We start from the raw sequence: 22,569 nt of genomic DNA on the forward strand, positions 1-22,569 counted from the left end.
TGTGGGGGTAACTAACATGTGCTTTCCAGATGTTGTTGAACTACAACTTTCATCAGACCCAGCCAGCATGGCTAGTGGTGAGGGACAGTGTTGACTACAGTCTCTATGGCATCTGGAGGGCACCACCTTGGCTACACTTGAAATACTTCCCTTTTCTGAGAAGTCCAAATTCTCAGCCGTTCGACAAGACATCAAAAGAAGACACATCATACATATGCTTTGCTGGCAAAGCAAATTGCAATGTGCTTAATTTCTTTGGTGCAGGCAAGTGTTTGTACATCTGCTCTATTGCTGTGGGAAGCATTACCTAATAAAATGCAACAAGAAACATTTGACTGAATCTTCAGAACATTTCCAAATGAGCCTAGTTTTGGGAAATCATTCAAAAACAATGAAGTCATAAACAAGGACCGGGGCCAGGTGGTCCTCATCCTTCCTATCCCACTCCCTGGTTTGGTAACAGACTTTAAGCTAGAGCTCTCAAATTCCACTGTAACAGCCAACTCTGGCTTCACACAAGCCAGGATCTATGTGCCAACCCGACATACAGTGGGAGGAGAGAAGAGGAAAGGCAATGGAGAAGTGCTTGTCCCCAAAGCTTATTCCTCACTTCATAAACATGGTTTATGAATCCTCATATGAACTGGGCCACTGAGTCACAAGCCACAAGCATTCGTTCAGACTCAGTTCACACATTGCCTTTCTAACATGGAAGTGCATGGGCTGGATAAGTGCTCTTGTCTTGTTCTTATGAAAGGCAGAGGCAGCTTAGAACCAGCAGTGCCACCCAGACACACATTTAAAGTCCTGCCGCACAACTTCCTTCCAGATATGTTGCTAGGGCACCATAAAGGTAGACTGGGCTGCCAGTTGCCAGATAAATCACACACAAGCAGAATTCAACCCACATTCTTACCACCCCATAATCATTACGTAAGGCTGATTCACATGACCATCTGTGAGCATGGGAGCTGTGAAGGAATGTTGGCTGCTGATAGATTATTTCAAAAATCACTTTTTGAGAAATTATGATGGCATGCAAAAAGCTGGATCCAGCATGCAGCAATTGATGCACACAGCCAATTCACTATAATCTGTAAACCAACATGGGCAGGCTTTTCAGACGTTTTTGCCACTGACCCATTGGTGGTTTGAATTAGGCTTCAATCATTCTTAAATGTTGTCAAACCTTTGCTATTCATAACCTGCACAATTTAATAAAACAGATTAAAATTATATCACAATATGCATTTCTGATCATCAACCTTCTGTGTACATATAAAAACTGTATATAATCCACAGTGCTTAAAAAAAATCTAAAAACATAATAAAACAAAGCTAACACTAATACAGAATGGATGTACTCTCGCCCATAAATAATGATCATTCACAGAGAGGGAGCTGTACTCTTCCAACAACAACCTCTACTGTCTGAGCTTATTTTCTGAATGACTTTTACTTGCCAAAACTGGAAATGAACCCACCCTTATATAATCCCCTTCACAAAGGGCTTTGGACTGCATATAGAGGCAGCTCTACATAAAGGCAACTGCTAATCTTCTCTTGAATGAAAAGAATTAGATTTGTAAAACATAATTCATCAGTTGGTATTTCTGTGGAGTCCCTAGAGAGTTATTTTTAGATTTATTTATTTTTAAATGTTCCCTGCAGCAGTGGAATCACTTCTCCAAACCTTCCACTAGTTTAATAGAATTACATCCCCACAAAGTAGATAACCAACCCTCAACTTTAGTGGGCACCACATAAGTGTGTAAGAATTATTATTAATTATGTATTATTATTATTATTATTATTATTATTACTACTATTTTCAGGGGGTACTCAAGGGTACACAGAACTGGCACCTTTTTTGCTATTGTTTAAAAGTGCAGCACTTACTGTAACAACTTCATGGTGAGTACCAGCACCTATTTTTCTATTTAAAAAGCACTAATTATTATTGTTGTTGTAATTGTGATTGTTTTGTTGTTGTTGTTATGATTTATTAATCACCTTCTAAACAATCATCTCAAATATATGTGCCTAATAAGCGATAAGAAATTTCATAGGAAATTATCAAAAGAAGACCCCAGCATCACCCACTAGCCTCATATTATGTATTATTTATTCATACTCACAAGCCATCCAGTACCCAAGGCTTAGGGTAGGTAGGATTTTTCTAAAAGTAGGTTGATCTTAAATGTATCAAAAGCGATAAGAAGCCACTTTAGACAAATTACCTGAATGCTCATTAAACAACAGAGATAGAAAAGTTTCAGTGGCTGAGCTAGTCTCCTATCCTCAAACAGGATATCCATTTTCTAAAACATCTCTGACAGGTACCACCTACCAGTTATAATCATTGCCTTCAGTACATAGATGTCATGTCACGTTCTGCATCTGTCAACAATCCTTCAGTGACAAACTCATGAGGTATGTCACAATCAAATTATGAAGGCATAGGAATATTTTTCATTGAGGCTGTAAACCTGTTTACAGCCTTACATGATGTACTGTTTCATCATGAAAAAGGATTATTTCAGAGATAACTGCCATTGCAGGGGGACGCATATGCTAAAATCTTTCTCCATGGGAACATTTTGTGGATGAATATTCAACTACGTCACCAAGTTTTACCATTTCCATGATAACTAGTCTAGAAACAAGACAGCAAGTTCCCTTGCTTTCAGGGATGGGGAACCTCCGGCCCATGGGCCAATCTTGGCCTGTGATGCCGTTTTCCCCAAACAACACCCATTTGTCAATCAACTGATGTCACCGGATGATGTCAACTAGGGAACTCACTGCAGGCAATGCACTGCTGAAGCAAACCACTGCAAAGAGGACTGAATCCTCTCCTCACCAGCTGGTGAGTGGAAAATTGAATCCTTCTGGGTACTGTTTGCCAGAGTGTTCCCCACAGGGAATGTCAGGTGATGTCAGATGAATGACAGGTGTGTAGCTGTTTGTTCATGTGGTGGGGAAATAAAGTTCCCTTGCTCGGTTATTTACTTCCAAGGAGTCCTACAATCTTTTCATGCCATGAATAGTGCTAATCTCTACAGGAACAAATCACAAAGAACTCTGACCTTTGCCTCTATGTTAAATAATCCCCTTTTCTAAAGGACAGCATTTTTAAAAGGGTTTTGCAGGGGTGCTTGTGAAATTCAGCTTCTGTGACTTCCCCCACCTCTCATACAGCCCCAGCTAAAATAATGCTCCAGAGAGATGGAGGATTCCCTGGAGCAGATTTTGGTGGTGTACATGGAGAAGACCAAAATCTAAATGCATTTTAAAAGAAAAGAATAAAATGTGTAAATAGAGATAAAGTTGTCTATAAATACCATTTTGTTTTAATGAAATACTATTTAAATGTGAACTTTTGTGCATATTTTTTCTCAAATGCAAACAAAAATGGAAATGGGACAGAACTATTTTATTTATTTTTATTTATTAACTTTGTATCCTGCCCTTCTTCACAAAGGAGCCCAGGGAAGCAAACATCAAAATTATGAATGTGAAATGTGAAATTGACAGAAACTGGAAATAGGTTGGTCTAAACATCCCTTTATAAACATTTGCTTCTACTTCTTCTGTTGCAGTATCTGAAAAGCAGCTCACATATTTTACTTGTGAGTAGGGCTCATGAACTCAAAACATTCAGCTGATGTTCACGGATCTCACCATGAATAAGATTCACAAGCCCCACTTCATGTATTATGTGCAGAATCCCCCCACACTGGATAGCTCAGTTGGTTAGAGTGTGGTGCTGATAATGCCAATTTTGCAGGTTCAATCCCCATATGGGACAACTGCATATTTCTGCATTGCAAGGTCTTGGATTAGATGATTCTCAGTGTACCTTCCAACTCAGCAATTCCATGATTCTGCTGCCTGGTGTTTAAAGTGGTTCGTAGAAGAGCTTCAAAACAATTTGCAGTGCAGGTTGGGTGGGTCATTGGCTTACAGCTGCCACCTTTTGACCAGGCAAATTATAGGCAATTCAGGGGGGCAAGGAAGGTGCATAATATTATATTATATGATCACAATATAACCATGGGTATCTAATCACATAATTTTAATTAGCTTACTTAGTAAGTACTGTGCTGCCACAGTAATAAGTACTGCCCAATTGTGTTATCATGCCTAGCAATTCTAGAATTTTCAGAATGAATATGATCCAAACAAAAATATGAGTATGTGCTGCCAATTGGATTTTTAAAAAAACTTTCCCTTATAATATCTTTAAATTATACTTGCTACAGCTCTTTGTAATCCATGCCCCCACCTGAAGAAACACACATTTCTGAAAGCAAAGACAAGACAAATTTCTGCCTTAACAAAGGTAAAGGACCCCTGACAGTTAAGTCCAGTCGCAAACGACTCTGGGGTTGCGGCGCTCATCTCACTTTACTGGCTGAGGGAGCCAACGTTTGTCCGCAGACAGTTTTTACGGGTCATGTGGCCAGCATGACTAAGACGCTTCTGGCGAAACCAGAGCAGCGCACGGAAATGCCGTTTACCTTCCCGCCAGAGCGGTACCTATTTATCTACTTGCACTTTGTCGTGCTTTCAAACTGCTAGGTTGGCAGGAGATGAGACCTCACCCCGTCGCAGGGATTCGAACCACCGACCTTCTGATTGGCAAGCCCTAGGCTCAGTGGTTTAGTTGGGAAACACTGGTTTAGACCACAGCGCCACCTGGGTCCCATTGCCTTAACAAAATGTATGGACAAATTCTGTGGTGCTGGTGGTGTGTGTGAGAATGATTTCCACTTACAGTGGGTAGATAATAATAATAATAATAAATTTTATTTGTATCCCGCTCTCCCCAGCCAAAGCCAGGCTCAGAGCGGCTAACATCATATAAATAACACAATATGCATGATACAATATACAATATGCAAATAAAATAACATTCAACATTCATTAAAATAATATAGAATAATATTAAATATCAGCATTTCAAAATTAAACAGAAATCCACTCAACAATTACAATAAGTAATTTCTAAACTCCAATCAATAAAACAACAGCAAACCACAGTGCACAACATAATGCAATACAAAATAAGAAGCAGAGACTGGAGGGTGGGGCAAGGCAGGTGGAAGGAGGCCTTGCCTGATGGAGTCTCTCCCCTCACAGTTCTTCCTCCAGGCACAGCTTCCTTATGAGGAGACCCAGGGCCGGAGGGTGGGGCAAGGCAGGTGGAAGGAGGCCTTGCCTGATGGAGTCTCTCCTTGAAATATGAGCAATCTCCTTTTAAAATTATTAATGGGTAGCATTCCTTTAAAACTGCTGGCCCTCCCTTCATCAAGTAGCCATTAAGTCAAAATGAACCATGAAGATCAAGCATTTTGTCCTGACCTGGCCATATATTTAACTTCATTTATATTACACTAGATTGTATTTGTGTGTAACTACTAACAACAGGAAGCTGTAGCCCTAAGCCCCAGGGAAGACACTTTTTGCTTGCTATTATGCTTTTTACAAGCAGCAGTGGGCAATTCCATTTTGTACCTATGTCTTTTAGAGAGCTCTGTATTTCTACAAATCACATGGGTTCTTTGTATACCACAGTACAGGCATTGCACCTGTGAGACATTCATATATAATCCCTCTCATAATGCATACCAGAATTATTTTTAAAATGAGGAAGATTAGAGCAAAGTATAAGGTACACAATTAATATTATTGTCTAACGCTGTGGTCTGAATTTAGAACAGTGTAAGATTGGGATGCTAGCAGGACATGGTTTCTATAGCAACTGAACCAGAGATAGAGAGGTGCTATTAACTGGGTGCATGTAAGCAAAGCTGAGTTCATCTTTAGCTGATAAAAACAAAAAAACCCCAGTGTTTTCCAAGTATCAGTAAGGTTTTGGAAATATGTACATTTTAAAGGACAGACAAAAAGGTTTATGCTTAAAGGTTGCTTTTTTAAAAAGGTTACTTCAGGATTGTGGCTCAAATGGTTATACCTAGGATGCTTTGGCCAAGGTAAGAAGAAACCAAAGGAGAAACCTTGCCCAAATATCCCTGTCTAGCAACTGTGATCCTCACATGGGGCACAACTAAGAAAACCACAGGTCCAAGAAGTGCTCTTAGTATGCACTAGAATCCAGGGTTTTAGTGTTGCAACTGCAGCCCTCCGGAATCAGTTACCACTTGAAATTAGACAAGTACCTAGTGCTTCAAATATTTATGTGGCTACTAAATACATTTTTGTTTAATGAAGCTTTCCTTGAAGTGTGACCCTGTTATTTCATGCAATAATAACTGAATGGTGGTAGAAATGGTATTATGATGGTAAAAAGGTAAAGGTAAAGGTACCCCTGCCCGTACGGGCCAGTCGTGTCCGACTCTAGGGTTGTGCGCTCATCTCACTTAAGAGGCTGGGAGCCGGCGCTGTACGCAGACACTTCCGGGTTACGTGGCCAGCGTGACGAAGCTGCTCTGGTGAGCCAGCACCAGAGCAGCACACGGAAACGCCGTTTACCTTCTCACTATAAAGCAGTACCTTGCACTTAGGGGTGCTTTTGAACTGCTAGGTGGGCAGGAGCTGGGACCGAAAGATGGGAGCTCACCCCGCCGCGGGGATTCGAACCGCCGACCATACGATCGGCAAGTCCTAGGCACTGAGGTTTTACCCACAGCGCCACCCGCGTCCCTTCAGATGGTCCCTTATGATGGTAGTCTGATGATTTTTTGCAGGCATACATCGGAGATATTGCAGGTTCAGTTCCAGACCACCACAATAAAGCGAATATTGCAATGAAGAGAGTCACGTGATCTATTTATTTTTGTTTGTTTCCCAGTCCATTAGAAAGTTATGTTTGCTGTAGTAACATACTATAGTATGTTAAGCCCTGGCTGCAGGGGTGGGAGAGGGAAAATCCAACTGCAGAAAAAAACCCTGTGTTTATGCAAAACATAAAATCAACATGACATTCTATTTTTAGTTTTGCTTACTAAAATATGTTAATTCAATACCCAGTAAATTTAGGGCAAAATATCAGAAAGCCCACATTGCTGACTGCAGTAGCTTATTTCTGCTAGTGATGGGATTATATATTTCTGACATCCCGCAGTGCAAAAAATTAGTCTTTAGGTTAATGCACATCAAGAAATTAAGGGTAGTGACTTCTATATATGCCACTCTATAATATGTAAGCTATCCTCCACTCATATTCCTCTGCCTGATTCCACAGTAAAATTATTTATATTTGCAATTTCTCTCCCTACCACCCTTTGTTTTGAACTGGGCTTGGTTTTCTGCAAAGGAGTTCCACAGTCACACATTTATTTTTTTTACAAACAGATGGCATCCTCCATTCTGTATCCATAGTACAGCCACCTGCTGCTCTGCCCTTAATCATTGCTGTGCCTCCAATGATGGCATCTTCCTCTATGTGTGCGATTACCAAACAAAATCACAGTGTTTTAAGACCAACACAACAGTGGAACAGAAATTGGCCAAATCTTAGTTGCAACTGAAGCATACTAGCTAGGGCTGTGATTTATAATTTATTTAACAGCAATAACTAGAAGAGTGCTGTAAAGATTGTTGAAAGGCACTGTCACAAAATGATAGCACATTTTCATGAGTCCTAAGTCAGTGCATCTCACACCCAGCATGGACCCTTCCATGTGAAAGAAAGACAGACAGACCGACAGACAGACAGACAGACAGACAGACAGGCTCTCATGGGGGTTTAGTTAAAGCCTGGCCAGCTTTAATCAAAGGGCTTCATTGAGGAGGAACATAATTGATTGTTTTCCACATTTCTAGCTTATATCTTGGTTTGAAGTACATGCAACAGCTTCAAATTTACAAGCATAAACTCCCAGGAAAGAAAAGATTCATAGCAATGATTAGCAAACTGATTAGCACACTCTTCTTGCTCAAGAAGCATACGCATCACGTGTTGACAAAATAATCTTTCAATGAAAACATTGTTCAAAAGCAGTGTTAGAAACTGAGATATGAAAGCTAGGAGCTAAATGGCACCTTAAACCTACATTATGGGTACCCCAACGGAGTATCTAGGCGCGCTTTTTTTATAACAAGAATAGAAAGCTGAAAATGAACAAACTACAGCTAAAATCTTATGTTCATTTTTCACATGGTCTAGTCCTCATCTGAAGACTGCAAAAAACAAATCCATACTTCCCCTGCTTTCCTCCCTAATATTCTTTTGAGGGTCCCTTCTCCAGTCATCAGAGAGTGGCTAGAAGTGGGGAGGCAGAAAAGGTCCTCCTTTCCTTCCAGCAGTGGCAGTTTTAATCTGAAATCTTAGGTGCAGTACTGCACCCAGAGCTCAAAAACTGCCCACATTGATGAAACTCCCTGTCACAAAATGCACCTAGAGCAATGGGAGTTTTAAACACTGTTCAAAAGTTGAGAGCTCTGAATTGCTCCTACTAGGAGCAGCAATTTCTGGGTTCAGTTATTTTCCAGGAAGCATCCCAGTTTCTCAACCAGTTATTTCGTTATGAATAGCCAAGGCAAATCATGTCAGTGTTCCTATGTTTACTTCTTTGCCCTCCTCTTCCTGTTATCCAACTCTTCCAGAAGTCAAACTCCCACTCTTTTGCAGTGCTTCTCACCTCTGGTTGATGTACAGAGTCTCTATCCCATGTATTGTAGCCAATTATGTTAAATGAGCAGCTAAAATGAGCGTAGCAATATGAAGTTGTAAGGCCAATGGTTCAGTTGCTACAGCTGGTGCACATTCAGGGTCAGTTTATGTTCCAGCTTCAATCCTTTGTATGTAATAAAAAATTTCAGCTGAACGGATAAGGGTGGTATTCAATGAAAGCTTCCTGTCTGGAACCCTGGAGAGCTACTGTCAGTCAATTTAGACAATAATGGGCTAGATAGACCAATGGTCTGACTTGGTATAACATAGATTCCTATGTTCCGATCCATGATCTGCTATGGTGACACCCAGCAGTTGTCCTTTGCAGAAGTCTTTCCCTGCCCTGCAACCTGAGCTCCCTTTTTAACTGAGGGTGCCAGGAATTGATCTTGAGACCCTTCATGTGTAAAGCATGGATCTCTGATTGAGCTATGCTCCCATTCCCACAATATGTGGCCAAAGTTTATAAATCCACACTCCACAACCATCAAGTAACGTTTCGTTCCTTCAATTAGCTATCCGGTAAATGTCTCTCTGACACTACACTAAAGAACACTTTTCAGTCACTGAAAAAGTTGTGTGCTAAATGTAGTGCAGTGTGTCCTCAGCGTGCCCTTTTAATACTATGATATGATTAAACAAATATCTAAAGACATCTTAGCATCCATGGGAGAGAAAGCTGGGCTAAGTTTTCTTCTATTAAGAAAAGAGAACACTTGATAAGGTACAGCCCTCCAGCAAGTTTGTAGAACAATGTGGCTGAGTAAGAAGAACAATGGCCATTTACCACCATGAGGCAGAATCCAACTCAGTGGGTAGAAAGTGGACAGACTTAGGATACCACAGCTAACCTGATGCCCTTAAGGTACAATGGCAGATTTTGCCCCAAACTGCCCAGTCTGGCCAGCTTTTGAACATGGAATAAAGGGTGGTGGCATCTTGTATTTTGCTTAAGACCACAAAATATATTGGGCTTGCACTGGTTATTGGACACAGTCTACTGGAAAATATAGCACATCAAAATTAACAGGAACAGTGCAGCAGGAACACAGGCTTTCACAATTCCCTTTCATTTCAGTGGGACATGCAGAGGGGAACATCTCAGTATTATTGTTGTTGTAGTTGTTGTTAAAAGTTATATACCACCCTTCATCTGCATTTCTCAAGGGGGTTCACAGCATAACAATACAAGATAAAAGCACAAAAGATCTAATAAAAAGAAGAAAATGAAACAATAATAACCCTTCCACTCTCTCCCATGAAACATTTAAAATGATATAGGAGGTTAGCCAAAGGCTTATTTGAAGAGGAACACTTTCACCTAGTGCTTAAAGCTGCATATTCAGGCACCAAAGGATCTCCTACATCATGGGTAGACAAACTAAGGCCCAGGGGCCAAATGCCTTCTAAATCCGGCCGGCGGACAGTCCGACAGCATGTTTTTACATGAGTAGAATGTGTCCTTTTATTTAAAATGCATCTCTGGGTTATTTGTGGGGCCTGCCTGGTGTTTTTAATAAAGTAGAATGTGTCCTTTTATTTAAAATGCATCTCTGGGTTATTTGTGGGGCATAGGGATTTGTTCATTTTTTTTCTTTTTCAAAATATAGTCCTGCCCCCCACAAGGTCTGAGGGACAGTGGACCGGCCCCCTGCTGAAAAACTTTGCTGACTCCTGTACCTGCATGCAAAAAATTCAAAGACTCAAACAGTTTCATGATAGAATAGTATACTGCTAACTGCCTAATTTTCACTCCATTTTGCATGGCTGTGCAAGTTCCCGTCTTATCCTTACAGTAACTAGAAAGGAGAATGAAACCTGATCTACATCAACAGATACAACAGCCTACTGCAAATGACGGGAAGAGGGCTTTTTAAATGGTCCATTGGGGGCTACCAAATGATTTAAGGGTGCATTTGCTTCCTTCATTTTGTCCTTAAGGCTGTGCCATTACCAAACTTTCTGCAAAAAGTAGGTTTGGCATGGGGCCAGTCACTGTGGCAATACAGGAGATGGCCGGGGTGGGGTCACAGTCAGCCCTGCTAAGCAACAGTGTAAAGCAACCTGATTCAGGCAATGCATGGAATAGATGAAGACATGAATTAGTGGCTCAATGGCGTATTTGCTACATTTGGATTCTGCTTTAGAAAAATACAGTGGTGCCCCGCAAGACGAATGCCTCGCAAGACGAAAAACCCGCTAGACGAAAGGGTTTTCCGTTTTGGAGGCGCTTCGCAAAACGAATTTCCCTATGGGCTTGCTTTGCAAGACAAAATGTCTTGCAAGTTTTTCCGACTTTTTTTCCCTCCCCCCCCCCTTTTTCTAAGCCACTAAGCCGCTTATCCGCTTATCCGCTTATCCGCTAAGCTGATAAGACGCTAAAAGCCGCTAAAAGCCGCTAAACCGCTAATAGCGCTAATCCGCTAATCCGTCAATGGGCTTGCTTCGCAAGACGAAAAAACCGCTAGATGAAGAGAATCGCGGAATGGATTCTTTTCGTCTTGCGAGGCACCACTGTATAGGTAGATAGGTAGGTAGCCGTGTTGGTCTGCCGTAGTCGAAATAAAATACGTAAAAAAAATCCTTCCAGTAGCATCTTAAAAGGTAAAGGGACCCCTGACCATTAGGTTGAGTCGTGGCCGACTCTGGGGTTGTGGTGCTTATCTTGCTTTATTGGCCAAGGGAGCCGGCGTACAGCTTCCGGGTCATGTGGCCAGCATGACTAAGCTGCTTCTGGCGAACCAGAGCAGTGCACGGAAACGCCATTTACCTTCCCACCGGAGCGGTACCTATTTATCTACTTGCATTTTGACATGCTTTTGAACTGCTTGGTTGGCAGGAGCAGAGACCGAGCAATGGGAGCTCACCCCGTTGTGGGGATTCGAACCACCAACCTTCTGATCGGCAAGCCCTAGGCTCTGTGATTTAACCCACAGCGCCACCCGCGTCCCCCCAGTAGCACCTTAGAGACCAACTAAGTTTGTTATTGGTATGAGCTTTCCTGTTTAGAAAAATATATTAGACTGGCACTGACATTCATAGTTGTCTATATATATAGCCAACAAATCTTCATTTGGTTAGGTGTCTGAGAGAAAGCCAGGGGGGAAGGGAGAGAGAGAAAGATGTACTGGTCACAAAATTGGAAGTATATACAGAAAACATGCATATGCAGGAGTGAGATCTTGGCAGCAAGTCCCATACCCATCTATATGTATTTACTGTACAGTTTCTATGTGTGTATGAAATGTACACACAGGCAAGTGGGGTTTTTCGGAGCTGTTGGGAACCTAGTTTCTGCATGGCTTTCACCTACCCATAAAGCAAGTGCATGAATAAGGACTGTACAGGTGATACAGCCAACATGCAAAGGTCACCACAATCCCACACTTTCCTTCATGTTTGTTTTATTCAGTTGCATGAATAGGACTATAGAAAGTGTGGGTGTGTGATTGAGAGCCTGTGTATTTCAGAGATCACTATGGAATTATAGGACTAAAGCACACATAGTTGTGTACTGCGTCATTGGATAGTTTCAGATGTTTCAGCAGAAAAATCTGTGCAATCGCAAAGGTTCAAGATGCAAAACCCACCTGAAAAGCATATTGTCATAATTTTGACAATGGCATATATGAAAAAGGAGGTGGGAGGAACAATGTCAACAGAGGTTGAATTTAAGCAAATGCAGTAACAACTTGGACTCGTGAGAATAAGGACTAATTCCAAAGATTTTATAAAGGAGAAACGTTTTAAACTAAAAAGATTGTGAAGTCACTGTTCTATACTTCAAACAGTTTTATTTCTTGCTTAATGTAAATATTAAATTGCAGTTGTAAGTTTTCTTTTACTATACTTTTAAAAATTGTTCACGTTTGAGTTTATAATACTAGTGCCTAAAGACGTGTGTATATGCCCCATGTATGTGTACATGCACACACACGCATAAAAATATTATCCCAGAGCTAAGAGATCTTAGCCAACATTACAACAACTCCAATTGCATGCAAATACATTCTAACAACATCTTGCAGAAAACACATGTCCCTTTCCCTCCTTCTTGAAGTATGAGTGATTAACACACACAGCATCTAAGGGGACACACATAGTACTAGGCATAGTAGCCAACTCCTAGGGGCCAAGGTCCCTTCAACCTCCCTAATAAAATATTTGAGGGGGCTGGGGGTCCCCAAAGTTGACGAACATTGCCACTCAAATGATGTGCATGTGCCACATCTTGTGATTGATTAAGCGAAGTGGGGCTTACCGTGACACCCCTGGTACTAAGACCAAACAGAATGAATTCTTTTCTCAAGGGCAGCACCACTGAACTCAACAGGGCTGAAATAGTGCTACTGAAAGGAGAAGCAGATCAGTCATCGTGAAAGCTATTCTCAAAAGCACCCAAAAAGGCCATGATCGGTATAACACACTGTAAATCAACATGCAACAAAATCAATCGAAGCATTACATGGTCAATGCATCTACCAATTTACAGCAAACTAAGGCAAATCAAAAATATGGATGGCAAAGTACTGCAATAAGGAATCAATAACATGACTGAGGAAATATGTATGTCAAATAGGTCTTGACATTTTAGAGCAGCAAAGCAATCCCTGTGTTTGGAAAATGAAGAATTGTCCTGCACCCAACATGGGTTTTACTGTTGTACAAACCCTTCTAAAATACTGTTTCAGATACAAGAAGTCATCTACAAATTAAAATTGGACAAGCAGAATAAGATCTTATGCATTTGGGAAGCTTTTTCTACCTCTGGGTTTATTTCCCTCACATAGATTTGCTGCAGGAGCATTGGAGTCTTCAGGGTATATTCAAGACTCCCCTATTTTCTTCAAGAGGAGACAGTTCTCTACGGAAACACAGGAACTCTGTGTGTGACTGGAGTGCACCCAGAATCAAGGTGGCATTTTTCAGCATAAGGCTTAACTAGTGTATTTTTGAATTAAAGATCCCAAAGCACGTGGACTAGTTTCATTTATAAGATTAGGCAACACCAATATGGGTAGTGACACGTTTTTTGAATTGACACCCAAACAAACAATGAACTGAGTGATCTTATTAGAATCTACTAATGAATAGCTGGCTGAGTTTAGGATCAGTGCTGGGACTTCAGTATCCTCGGGCTCAAGAAATAAATTAATTCTTAACAGGAAACATGGAGCAAAAGAAAGGAGAAGAGCAAATCACAGATCTTCATTAGCTCTTACCATCAAATAAAGCTGCCTTGAGGGCATTCTACTGAATGAAGCATTGCACATTTGACTTGGCATGAACATTATATAGGATCAAAGGAATCAAGGCATTTGTTTAGAATACCCAACACATAAGTCACAGACTTTTATAGGTGTTTTAGTGAATTCTTCTTTCCAAGAGCAACCAAGCTAGTCACCTATATTTATTGATAGTTAAACCAGTATTTTCATAGGTTTAGAACCTTTTAAAGTGATGAAAAAATCTGACTGCTATTCTCTTCCTTCGCCCCCTGAGCCAAGTCATATTCTTTAAGCCCTCCTCCATGAAGTAACTTGTCCTGAACATGACCAATAATGTCAAACATTGCTAATTTCTTACTAACTTTTAAGTATTTTGTTTTTTGAAGAACCACATAAGAGAATTCCATTTATGCTTTGGTGATGAAGGCTTAATTTGAGTCTTTGAATTCTTAGCATCTAGACTTGTCCTTCAAAAAATGTGAAATGCGGGATTTTTTCTGTTCTTCTACAAAACTAGAATCTCTGAAATTTGCCATGTAAAATTGCTAGCAACTGCCAGTCCACTCAGCAGTACAGCACCCATTAAGTTCCCCAGTCTCAGCTATTCATTGGGAGACCGGGTTCATCCTACTCATGTGATCCAAACTTTAACTTCATTAGACATTGCAGCAGCACAGAAGATATAGGGGAACATGGATGACTGACTAGAACAGGGTTTGGCAAAAATTTTTAGCTGCGGGCCGGTCCACTGTCCCTCAGACCTTGTGGCGGGCCGGAGAAGTGGCACCGGGGGGGCTGGAAGAAGAGGAGAGGGGGGCAAGTAGTCCTCTTCCCCACCCCCAGCCACCCCCAGCCACTGCGCTTACCTTCCCTGGGGCTGCTGCCACCACCAGCACCACCACCGCTGCTGCTTCTTGTGGGTAGGCAGAACGAGCTCATCCGCTCCACTCTCTGGCCCACAGGAGCACCAGGGCGGCAGCGGGGTTGGGAAGATGAGCGGCGTGGAAGGGCTGGCTCCAGAGAGGGACTGCTTAAAATGGTGTTCAGCCAGGCCAGACCAGCCCCCTTCCTCCTCTAGGCAGGGCAGGGAGAAGCCAGGAGGAGGGAGGGAAGAGGTGCCCCCGTGGTGTGTGTGTGGGGGGGGACAAAATGGCGCAGGAAAAAATGGCGAAGCCCGAATGAACAGAATCCCCATGCCGATCCACAGTCAGTCTGTGGGCCGGATCCTGAAGGCAATTGGGCCTGAACCGGCCCGCGGACCTTAGTTTGCCGACCCCTGGACAAGAAGCTATCTACATGGTTCTTTCTTATTCCCTTTCTCCCACTACACCCTGCGCCAAAAAGAAAAAAAGGGAGGGAGAGTTAAAATCAGGCAGTAAGAAGACATCTGAAAAGCTACAACAGTGGTGGTATTAGCAATGGCAGTTGCTGTCACCGTATTTGGCCAGCCAGTGGCTTCCCGTTGTCATCCTCTATCCAAATGTCTTTTCCAGACACATGCAGATACTATTTTACAAAACTAAAATGATCATTATGATCTGCAGGACTGCCCCTTAGTTAGGATGAGGATCTTTTAAGCTGGTGGGATGTGATGAGCCTCAGTTATGGAGCTTTTGATTTGGGGACAAATCTGTATCTCTAGCTCAGTGGAAAACTTCATTTGAATGCAGAGGGAGACAAACATGTCTGCTATTGAAAACACACACACCACACACACACACACACACACACACACTGTAGGCAGGTGCATATATATGTGTGTGTGTTTGTGTTTATATGTGTCACTGTGAATACCTCTACAGCAAGACATCAAGGAGGTTATATAAGCTCTGACAACTCTAATATTGGTCATGAAAACACATGAATTGGAAGTGGTCTTTTCTTCCAATGTCCCTCCACTCTGGAAAAATAAAATCTGAATTTGCTCTGTTTCCAACTTATGAAAATAGGAAGGGAGGGAGAGAGAAGATCTTCAATAAGCGGATTCCTTCTTATGTCACTGTCCTACTTTCAAGCTGCATCACATGAAAGCAATTTTGCATGCACTTAAATGTGGTTACACATAGTACTTCCATTACCCACATTATACACTCAGAATTTAAACAGAAGACAGTTTCTATATTTTATCATATCTGTTGAATAAATTATTCACATCTCATTTATGAATGCTCCATTTAATAGCACAATATAAATAAATCACTTTCAGCCAATGCATTCCCAAAGGATTTCAAATGAAGAATTTTGATCTTCTACTTTGTTTCTCCGACTCTTTGTCCACAAATAATTTGTCAATGCAGCCTTCTTTGAATTGATTACAAATGTCTACTATCTGTTATCTGGAAATTCTTTATTGACACTGTTTGGAGATTATTTTCATAAGCAATTGGGAGAAGGAAGCTTGAAGAGGCTGGCAGTGTACTATCCTCACCTTTTCAAAATTATGAAAAGAGTCCAGGAGAGAAACTCATCTGAGTGGTTGTGTGCTTTGGGGAGAACTGGGTGACATGGCAACTCTTTCTAGCTGACCTCAAGCCACAAAGAACCAGAAGCTGTAACCACTCTACTAAGCAGAGTATTGAATCTCAAGACTCCAAATAGAAATGACTGCCAGATGAGAGAGAGTTTAACAAGGCTTGCATGATGTGTAGGGAAAACAGACCATGGGGAAAATAGTGTGGGCACTTCTCCATGAGTGGTGGTGGGATTTAGAACTGAACTATGTAGCCACTAAGAAACCTAAAGATTTGAACTTCCCTCTGTATGCTGCTAGTAGAGGTTTACATAGTAGTGGTAAGTAAGGACTGGAAACCATTTCCCAGAATAAGTTTGAGTGGGAAGGCAGAAACCAAGTGACAGAACTTGGCTAGACTATAGAACAGGGCTTGCCAACCCAATGCCCACAGGTGCTGTAGAATTCATAAAGGCTTTCACTGGCACCCCTGGGCAAATGCGCTAGGCACTGGGCTTTCATTTTTTTAAAAAAAAAGGTACGATTCTAGACTTCCTGGGGCAGTAAGTTATGAGACAAGATGTGCAGGTATCTTTTAAGAAATTTCTTTGAAATGGTAGTAAGTGTGATGTGGCTACCTTGCATCTTTTTACTGGTACTGAGGCATGTTCCTTGCTATTAAACAGCAACAGTGTGTGTGTGTGTGTGTGTGTGTGTGTGTGTGTGTGTGTGTAAGAGAGAGAAAGAGAGTCTGAGGAGCAGAGATCACAAAATACTCATTCTGCACAATCAGGACTTGCCATGGCAACCACAAGGCTGTCTGGGGTAGCTGTCTCTCTAATTTTGTGTTATGCCACACTGTGCATGGCAGCCATTTCGTGTTAGGTCATGCTTACCCCAGAGCAGTTATTTTGTGACTGGCACCCCCAACACCCTCTCCAAATTGTAAAGTGCCCACTGGTCCAATAAAGTTGGCGACCACTGTTCCAGGAGATGCTGACCTTAGTCAAGGAACTGAAGCTTGATGTGCTGCTGCAGCAAATGCTGTCTCTATTTGTAAGAGCTAGAAAGGATGTGGCTGATTCAGATGATATTCTTCAGACCTAGTGTGATGCTGCCAAGATAAGCTCTTCCATATTATACAGGGACAGAGATAACCAGGCTAGCAAGTCACTCATCCTTGGGTATTCATTCTGCAATGGTAGTGAAGAAACAGCAGGTATACCTAGAGCAGAAATGGGAAACCTCACGCCTTTCTAACTGGTCTTCAGGAATTCCCCTAGGCCATACCCCAGGTCACACCCCTCACCAGCCCCACTGAACTTCTTTGTTGAGTGCTTACGTAATTGTGACAAAGCCTCTTGCTTGCCTGGGTGCAGTGGTTGGTGTGTGCATGTCTAAAAATCTCTTGCCTCTGCATCGCTAGAATGTACTCTACTGCACAAAGGCGAAAGCAGCATTCATTGCTCCCCCCACTTTTTCTTCAAGACTTGCTTATGCGGCCCCCAGAAGGTTGACCATAAGGGAATGTGGCCCTTGGACTAAAAAGGGTTCCACCCTTGGCCTAGAGACTGGGAGAAGCCAGGTATAATCATGCCTCTTGTGCATATGTTGCAGACCAGTAAGTGCATAGCATATTCAGTGCCCAACAGTTCCATATCAGAAACAGTTCCATATACAAAGCAACGTAAGTTTATACTCGCTTCTGATAACCTGCTTGCTTTTTCCACATTGTCCTAGGTCCAGTCTTTACTATGTAGTGCTGTCCAAGAGGGAATCCTTGTGGAGTGGGCCAATTTTTGAGGAAGAACTAAAATAGCAAATGTACAGCTTACCTAAACGATGACAAGTGAGGTGCATGTTAACCAAGCAGATTTCTTCCTCTCTCCCTGTCCTACTGCCCATATCTGAAAGGTGTAAACACCAAGTAGGTAGAAAAAAAATTAAGTATATGACTAATGCAGTCAAATGAAATAAACATGGGAAATGTATGGTTTGATATGGGAACAGTTTCCTGAATCTGTGGAACATTCTTCTCTCTTAGCAGTTGAGTGTAAGGACCATCATTGGGGCAGAGAGCAATGCTATTCACAATGTGGGGGGGGGAGGGGACTTGAAAGGCAATTATTTTTAGTACTGCATTGTGTCTCAAAATCACATAAACAGTGAATGTCCTGCCAGCCTCAGCCGTGTTTCATCTAAATGCACTACTGTGGACAAACACAGCATAGTAAGTTGAAATTTCCTCTTGATCACTGGCCTAGTGCCCTGCAGGCATTTTGGACTACAATTCTGGCCATCCTTGATCATTAGTCATGATGACCAGAGCTGATGGGAGATGTAGTTCAGAACAATCCTCCAGGTAACAGAGGATTCTCTCTGCTAACACAAATAAGGATGAATTTAGGGCTGATTTGGATTTTACATATGCAAAGAAGAGCTGTGTGATGCTGATTTTCCTTCGCCTCTCTGTTATTGCCCTCCACAGGTTCAGGAACACTTTAAAAATAACACATGACACCAACATCAAGAAGTTTATGACATGGTTTAGATGCAATCGTAAGTGAGTGGGAATCGAGCCATGAGAAAACTTGTTAAATTATAGTGTGATCTGGAAAGCTGCAACCCGCAGCAAACATGCACATTGTAATTCATGCAGTTTGTATAAACAGGCCAAAGGCAAAACCAAACTTGATACAACAACTATGACATATGTACTCCAGTTAGTTAATTTGACATCAAGCTGATCAAAAATAATGAAAAAGACTGAGTAAAATATAATGACTTGGATCCTTAGATGCATAAGGAGAAGGACGTTCACATTTTTTAAAAAAGTTTGCTCTCCGCTTGTCCCCTCTGCAGCTGCTAGTAACCCTGAAAGGCATTTCTGGAGGAACAGGGACCCTTCTGAACAATATGGAATAAGGAAGGGGCATTTAAGAGGGGTGAACAGCCCCAAATAGGCAGGTGTCAATCACCACATCCAACTGCAGCATCCTCTACCTCATCCTACATGATTCAGGAGGGCGTCTCAACCCTCAGAGGGTGTATGTAGGCAGCTGTAGGAAAGAAAAAGAACGGCAAACTTCCATGCTGCAAATTTCCTCCCGTTCATTTATCTTACAATTCAAGCCAATGATTCAAAAACTCACTTAGTATGTTCTCTGCTTTGACATATAGAGCAAATATATTTTTAACATTAACATTTCTACAACCATGGGCACTTTTCAGAAACAAACAAAAATAGCTATTACAATGTGATTCTCATATTCTCAACATGGGGTCTCCAGTGTAATGTCAGTGGGCCACCAGAGCACTCTCAGCCACACATACCCTTGACCCTCAGACCTCCTACCACCGCCATTAAGCTTTTAAAATTGATAGGTTTGGGGAACTTTTTGAGTTGAATGATTGACAGGTTGACTATTTAGGAGGGTTCCTACTTATTTGTTTGTGTTTCATTTTGCGGGGGGGGGGGGGGGTCTGAGAATTGGGCATTTTTGTGGTACCTATGGTAGTTTATTAGATTTCTAAATGGGCTTCCAGGCCCAAAATGTTGGGGACCCCAGGTCTGAACTATGCAAAAAGTGCTGGGAGGGATGTTCAGGTTTTGCAATTTTAAATGTACAACTTCAGTTCAGAAGCTCCTTCCAAATGAAGCAGCTCTGATAAACACACAGAAGTTCCTGCAGTGGCTTTCTCTGCCAAGATCATCCCCTAGTGACGTATCTAACTGACAGAACAAAACAAAAATGTCTGCTTGCTTCTAATGCAACCAAATCAGCCTTGACTTCATAGTTTATACACACTTTGCTGATTGCAAGCGGGTCCTTTTCGCACTGGTTAAGGCAAAATGTGTTACCAGATATTAAATGTCTGAGCATTAAGGGATTCTATTCCTCCTGTGCGTACATTATCCAAAACAAGTAGAGGGAAGTGGGAGAGACAAGACTGGACACAGCTGTTTACAAACAACTATGAAACCTGAAAAACAACAATAAATAAAAAAAGATGGAGCAATCCATATACAGAAACTGCAAGAGATAAGATAAAGTGTGCAGTTATATCTTTCCGTGCTTTTTATTATAACTATCACCATTGTAATAATAATCATCACCATCATAAAACTATTTTTCTAAGTGTACAAAAAGAAAGAAGAGGAAGAACTACATTGCAACATGAAAATGAAGTAAACATGGACAGCTGCCAGATTTTCATGCCCACATCATGCACATTTCTTCACAGCCATGCAAAACTAACTCCAGTTTTTCTCCACGAAACAACCCTCTCCTTTTTTATAGTTTGTTGTAGGTATGTATGCTAAGGGACGCAGGTGGCGCTGTGGGTTAAAGCCTCAGCGCCTAGGGCTTGCTGATCGAAAGGTCGGCGGTTCGAATCCCTGCGGCGGGGTGCGCTCCCGCTGCTCGGTCCCAGCGCCTGCCAACCTAGCAGTTCGAAAGCACCTCCGGGTGCAAGTAGATAAATAGGGACCGCTTACCAGCGGGAAGGTAAACGGCGTTTCCGTGTGCGGCTCTGGCTCTGGCCAGAGCAGCGATGTCACGCTGGCCACGTGACCCGGAAGTGTCTCCGGACAGCGCTGGCCCCTGGCCTCTTAAGTGAGATGGGCGCACAACCCCAGAGTCTGGCAAGACTGGCCCGTACGGGCAGGGGTACCTTTACCTTTACCTTTTTATGTATGCTAATATATAATAAAGGAAGTGGTTTTGGAAAATATAATGGAACGAATAAGCAGTTCTTGTCTTTTATAGATATGTTGCTCTTCCACAGATATCAAACTGCCTTATAAAAATTCATGAACCAAACACCACACCAACACAGCAAATGCAGCACCATCATAATTATTTTGTTTTCTGTACATAGTGAGTCAACCAAAAAGGTATTGACAGGCCTGAGAACGCTATCATCATCTGTGGATGCATAATCTGTGGAAATGCTGCAGAAGCCTACATTTTCTTCTGACCATAATTCTAAGCCTTAAATCTTGAACATGATAAGAAGACCCAAGTGAATGGGCCATGGTTGCTTATAGTGTAAGGCCTTAAGGCCTTATTGGCCTTTCCCTTTGGTTCCAGAAATACTGCTTACTAAGGTGGTCCATTTGGATGACACCCAACATCACACCAACAGACATTCTCCTGGCCTCCTACAGCTCCCCAACACCATTAGCATAAGCAGGACACTCCAATTGGATATCAATTATTAGATTTGCCACACAAATACTTCTTGAGTGTCAAGGCATTCTTCCATAATGATTTTATTTAGTCCAGACAATTATTTGATCTCACAGTGTGAATAGAGAAATATACAAATTATCTTCTCCTATGAATTTCTTTTCCTAGTTGCATATCCTTGTTCCTCCCCAGCCTCTTTTAAGTTCACACTGAAGGCCACATTAGTTTACAACACTTTAAAATAACCAGACTAACTCAGTAACTTTTCATTTAAATCAAAAGCAAGATTCGAGTCTGATGTCAGATATGCAAAATGTTCTTTCCTAGTAATAGTTAATAAAAATATGTCTGAAACTATATTCTGGTAAAACTCCATTCAAAGCTGCAATCTAATGGTAAACACCACTGGAATACTAAGTAGTCTGGTTTCAAGTAAACCCCTTTATGCTACTGCATGGAAATTATAATATAAGAGACCATCAAAATGGTAGAACAGTATAAGCACAAACATATTGATATTGCATTTCTTCTTGCTCACCGATATTCTTTGCTAGCTGAAAAAGCAACACATGGGAGATAAATGAACAATGCTGTGTTTTGAAGCATTTGTAAAATGACCTCTTAAATTACAAAGCAAATCTCAAGAGTACTTCTAAGCAAACTAGATCCTGTAGATGCAGTGCATATATAAAATAGGTTCAAATTACTGTTGCTATTTAAATGAGATTCCTGCAAGACCATTTTGTGTTTGCTCAATATATTGGGAAACATTCTTTATTTTAAACATTATTTGCCGCTTACTGCAAAATTCTGCAGGGGATACAATACATAATAATCCCCACAATGAAACAAATTTGTGAGTCTGGTCTGAATTACACCACTTCATGTCAATATAGAAGTCAGCTCAGATTACTTGAGTTACTAACAATTCATACCAAGGAATGACCTCAGGGTGTACATGTAACCACCAGCATATGGCCAAATTTCCTTATCCGCACACACTATTCAAAGCAGAAGAGGTCACATTTAACCATTTAATTAACTGCAGTATCTTATACT

At 41.5% G+C, this 22,569-nt stretch overlaps 1 protein-coding gene across 3 annotated transcripts in view; it reads right to left on the bottom strand.

Annotated features, from left to right (window-relative positions):
• GPM6A (glycoprotein M6A) overlaps nucleotides 1-22,569 on the bottom strand; it is a 178,267-nt gene that overhangs the window by 62,255 nt on the left and 93,443 nt on the right. The window contains exon 2 of one of the 3 annotated variants that reach the window (XM_079991443.1): nucleotides 18,154-18,225. The exons of the other annotated variants lie outside the window; for them this stretch is intronic. Within the exon in view, the coding sequence (XP_079847569.1) occupies nucleotides 18,154-18,225 (72 nt within the window). The remainder of the gene's footprint in view (nucleotides 1-18,153; nucleotides 18,226-22,569) is intronic. 3 annotated transcript variants of the gene reach the window in all.

This window comes from Podarcis cretensis (assembly GCF_951804945.1).
Source record: "Podarcis cretensis genome assembly, chromosome: 9".
Lineage (NCBI taxonomy): Eukaryota > Metazoa > Chordata > Lepidosauria > Squamata > Lacertidae > Podarcis > Podarcis cretensis.